This window comes from Alosa sapidissima, chromosome 8, assembly GCF_018492685.1.
Source record: "Alosa sapidissima isolate fAloSap1 chromosome 8, fAloSap1.pri, whole genome shotgun sequence".
NCBI lineage: Eukaryota > Metazoa > Chordata > Actinopteri > Clupeiformes > Clupeidae > Alosa > Alosa sapidissima.
Genome location: NC_055964.1, coordinates 9,750,944 through 9,753,443, shown reverse-complemented (window position 1 = coordinate 9,753,443; position 2,500 = coordinate 9,750,944). Strand labels below are relative to the sequence as shown.

Genomic DNA, 2,500 nt, shown 5'->3' with positions numbered 1-2,500 from the left:
TTGTTTTTATGGATGACGTCTGTCTCGGTCACCTATTAGAATGCTGCGTTGAGATGGAAATGCGAGCAGATGCGCCCCCGGTGCGTCAAGCCGAGCCGTGCCTGTTGCATCGCCTCCTCAAAGCAGCCAGCCCACGCCGGCCCCTGTGTTGTGTCTGCGCTGTGCTGTGTTGCTCCGTCCCGCACGGCTGCTGTGCCCCTGCTGTGATTCATAAGCCCCCTTCTTCCTGTGTCTTGGGAAACGCGCGCTAATGAGACGTTAGCGGAGAACGCTGGCTAATGAGACGTTAGCGAAGCCCCCCCGCCCCCCGGGGGCTGAATGGAGCACGCTCACCACTGCGCCCTCATTAGCCTGCTGTTGTGAATCATAAACACGAGACACACGCCGAGTGCTCCAGCAGACACACTTCAGCAAACACACGTTGATTAGCTTAAATGAGCACTTTTGTCTCAGCATTAACGCTAATAGCGCTCTTGTAATATGAGAAATCTGAAATTATGGACACACTCGTCTCCTCTCTTCTGTACACTGCAGGACAAACTTTCTAAAGGCAACTGCAGACCAAAATGACGGTCGAAAATCTGATAACGCCTGGCCAGTTAATGAGCATCTGTGGCTCCAATCAGTTCTGTTTGCGGGGGAGGCTCTGCCATCACTGACTGGCCTCTGACTAGCTTAGGGCCGATTCAACATGATGAGTCAATGCTGGAGCGGAGGAGAAAACGCTTGCTCCAACTGACTGTTCAGCTTGTTACTAAAAACGTAAAAGCAATGTGTAATCATCAGACATTACCATATGGGAGATACAATCCTGGTAGTCAGCATTTTACCTCTGGAGGACAAAAGACAGTTTCACCTTTTTCTCCTCTGCCACTTTCTTCCCACAACCAAAACACCCAGAACTGACAATGTAGATAAATTACGCACTGTATTTTAGTGAGCAAGATTAGTGAGGAAATGGCAAGCTAGCATTGCGTTGTTTGCATTTTGTTTATCTGCACCTGTAATTTTGCATATAGGACTAGCAGCAGAGTGTATCCAACAGGCTAGTTAATGGTGGGCAGTCGTTGTGGTATGCATAGTACAACTTTTTTTCCACCCACACAGACAACAAAAAGCCACCCAACAGGACAACAGGACAATCGTCATTGCAGTGTGTCAACTAGGCGTGCATTCCCCCTTAGTCTCACTTGAATAAATTAAGTACATTGCTTAGCCTCATGATTAGGGTTGCCACCTGTGTCTGACAAAAATCCTGGACATTTTGACCATCCAATCGACCTTTTTGTTTGTAAGCAACGGCGCCTTTCGCACATCTAACCCAAGATAAAAACCGTCATTCTAAGCGACAATTGTATAGCTAAAATTAGTAAGAATGACAATTTCTAGTTATTTGTTTAGTTAATTGCTTTATTTAATAGCAGACCTTTATTATTTTGTTATATTTTCAACAGTTTTTAGTTGTGGACACCTGGGGGCAGTATTGAGAAAAAAGGGGGAATACATAATTAGGTTCTGCTTTTTTGCTTATGTGGAATAAAATTTTCCTTTCTCTGTCTCTCCTTGTCCCACACACTCTCCGTCTCCACCTTACCATTTCTAATGAACCTCCACGGTGCGTGCCCCCACCACCACCACCCATGTTATGCTACGTCATTTTTGTAGAGCCAATAAGGCTGTGCATACGTTTATGGACGTAGGCACTAGGCACGCTTCAATTAAACTGAAATACACATTTTGCGCATCATGTACAAAAATCCGGGACATTCAGTGTCCAGGATTTTTATTTTTATTTTCCTGGACAGACCATGAAAATCCTGGACAATCAGGAAAATCCTGGACAGGTGGCAACCCTACTCATGATGTTTGTGATGGAGAAACAGCTGATCCTGACAGATCCATGCTTCAAATCCAGGAGCAAGCTGACTTGAAAAGAGATCCAGTCCTGGCCTTAGTCCAAAATATATAGGTGGTGAGACATGAGACAGCTATTTGAGCAGTGCCTTCAAGTAATCAATTGACCAGTTTCAAGTGTTCTCATTGGACAAGTGGGTTGCCTGCTCAGTATAGAGATTTTCGAGGCTGCAGTTTTCCAGCATCCAAGTGAAGGAAAGACATTGCAACATGCCTTATGTTACCCTGGGTATCTTTGTATTCAGTGCTAGCTGGTATCACCTTGGTTCTGATGTCCTCCTGCTGTTGTGTTTTTGTTACTGTTTCCCCCACAGTGTAAAGAAGATGATCACGGACTCCCTGAACAGGAACCTGTACCTGAAGAGGCTGGAGGCCCCCCAGATCAGAGACATGGTGGAGTGCATGTATGAGAGGAGCTTCCAGCAGGGAGACTATGTCATCAAACAGGGGGAGCAGGGCAATCACCTGTTTGTGTTGGCGGGTGAGCAGGGTCACACATGCACACTTAGACATACACAAGAACACACTCACACATAGCCTATGCATGTACCCCCCCCCCCCCCCCCCCCCACCCACACACACACAC

The 2,500-nt window shown here is 46.5% G+C and overlaps 1 protein-coding gene across 1 annotated transcript in view; it reads left to right on the top strand.

Annotated features, from left to right (window-relative positions):
* prkg2 (protein kinase cGMP-dependent 2) overlaps positions 1–2,500 on the top strand; it is a 31,377-nt gene that overhangs the window by 4,962 nt on the left and 23,915 nt on the right. The window contains exon 4 of the mRNA XM_042099994.1: positions 2,229–2,395. Within this exon, the coding sequence (XP_041955928.1) occupies positions 2,229–2,395 (167 nt within the window). The remainder of the gene's footprint in view (positions 1–2,228; positions 2,396–2,500) is intronic.